Source organism: Antrostomus carolinensis, unplaced genomic scaffold (assembly GCF_000700745.2).
Source record: "Antrostomus carolinensis isolate BGI_N321 unplaced genomic scaffold, ASM70074v2 scaffold35594, whole genome shotgun sequence".
NCBI lineage: Eukaryota > Metazoa > Chordata > Aves > Caprimulgiformes > Caprimulgidae > Antrostomus > Antrostomus carolinensis.
The window spans coordinates 4,807-6,626 of NW_010313435.1; the positions used below are offsets into that span (position 1 = coordinate 4,807).

At 63.5% G+C, this 1,820-nt stretch overlaps 1 protein-coding gene across 1 annotated transcript in view; it reads right to left on the reverse strand.

Moving 5' to 3' along the window:
* Nucleotides 1-274, reverse strand: part of LOC104524471 (pulmonary surfactant-associated protein C-like) — a 1,014-nt gene extending 740 nt beyond the window's left edge. Inside the window, 2 exon segments of the mRNA XM_029084830.1 lie at nucleotides 1-120; nucleotides 230-274. The exon segment at nucleotides 1-120 is cut by the window's left edge and continues 4 nt beyond it. Of these exon segments, the coding sequence (XP_028940663.1) occupies nucleotides 1-120; nucleotides 230-274 (165 nt within the window).
* Nucleotides 275-1,820: the final 1,546 nt, after the last annotated feature.

Here is a 1,820-nt window from a genome sequence, read left to right on the forward strand (position 1 = left end):
CAGCCCCAAGAGGAGGAAGGCAACGATGACCACCACGATGATGACCACCACCACCACCACGATCAGGAGGCATTTGAGTTGGTGGGGGATGCAGGGCAGGCGAGGGGTGGCTGTGTACCTCTGGGGACACAAGGGGACACCCGGCTGAGCTGTCGGTGTGGGGCTGGGGAGGGCAGCTGGTGCTCAGCCCCACACCAGCTCCCCGGGCTGGGTGGTGGGTGCTCCTTACCGGAGGTGCCTCCTCCATCCGAGCCTCTTTGGAGCTGCTGTCCATCTCGTCCTTCTTCGCTGAGCAGCTCCTGTCCCTTTGCCAGCCAGAACTGGGGGGTTTTATAGAATCCAGGGTGGTGGGGAGGTGGCTGGGGCCACCCCAGCTGCCAAGGTGCCACTTGAGCTGTTTGCTGAGCTGAGGACGGGGCGTGAAACCTCTGAGAGCCCTTTCCCAGAACTTGTCCAGCTGTTTTGGGGGGGGTGAAGGCAAACAGGGGGCAGCCAGCACATGCCCACCCTCCACACCCAGCTGTGAGCTCTGGATGAGGACCCAGCACCCTTAGCACGTATCCCCGGGGATGCTGCACCCCTGGTCCCTGTAACCCCCCGCACAGGCAGCTGCAGCCCCCCCAGCGTGGGGAAGGAGCTGGCTGGGCTCATTGTTGGCTGGGAACGCCGTGCCTGGGACGGGATGGGACGGGGTGGGATGGGACAAACGAGTAGCCAGTGCCTCCTGCCACCCATCAGCTCCCACTGCCAGGCCACCACTGCAGCACGGGCACCTGGGTGAAGCAACGGGGTAGGAGAACCGTGGTGGCATCACCTCTGCAACCCCAGGTGGGTTCCTTCCTGTCCTCCATCCCTCTGCACCCCCAGAACACTGGTTACCCCCACCCTGGTGTTTGTACACTGGTGAGGACACGTTTCCACACGGATGCTGGTGCTGTCACTCAGCTGCATCCCTCCCTCCCTCCCTCCCTCCCTCCTTCCCGCAGCATCAGAGCATGGTGCTCTGCAGAGCAGTGGCTCAGGAGCTGGCAGCCTCCACTGTCACCATCACTTCTCCTCCACGCTGAGATCTTCAGGGAAGGACCAGAGGAAAAGGCTTCGTCGTCATTGCCAGGAGCAGAGGGAGGAGAAGGACCAGCTCCCCGGGAAGAGCAGGACTAGGCCAGGGAGTGATGGAGCTGCAGCGCCGGAGGAGGATGCCGAGGGGCCATGGCTCTGCTCTCCTCCTCTTCCTCGCCTTGGCCTGGCTCTGGTTGCCAGCAGGGGGTCGGAGACCCTCTCGGCCACCCCCTTGTCCCCCGAGCTGCTCTTGCACCAGGGACACAGCTTTCTGCGTGGACTCCAAAGCTGTGCCCAAGAATCTGCCCCCTGAGATCATCTCGCTGTGAGTACCCAGGTGGTGACAGGGATGGGGACAGGGATGGGGATAGGGAGCAGGTCACCTCCCCAGGGTGCAGGGCTGGCAGGGGGTGCTGGCTGGGGTGACAGGGACAACCTCTTTGTGCCGCATTGGGGACAAACGTGTGGCAGTGTGGGGTACGGGCAGTGTGGGGGGGTCTTGTGGGGGGGGAGGATGATCAGATTGGGGACACCCCATGGGGACTGGTCTCCATGTCCTGCTGTCCTGGTGGCAGATGTCCTTGCACACACAGTGACAGATAGAGCAGGGCTCTGTCCCCACCGAGCTCCCTGTCTGCGGTGACCTTGGGGACCAGAGCCCCGAGGGGACACGGCTGGGGGGGTTCTGAGGTGGCATCTTTGGGGACACGGTGGGACATCAGAGCCTTGGACAGGCGTGTGAGTGTGTGCAGGGTGGATAC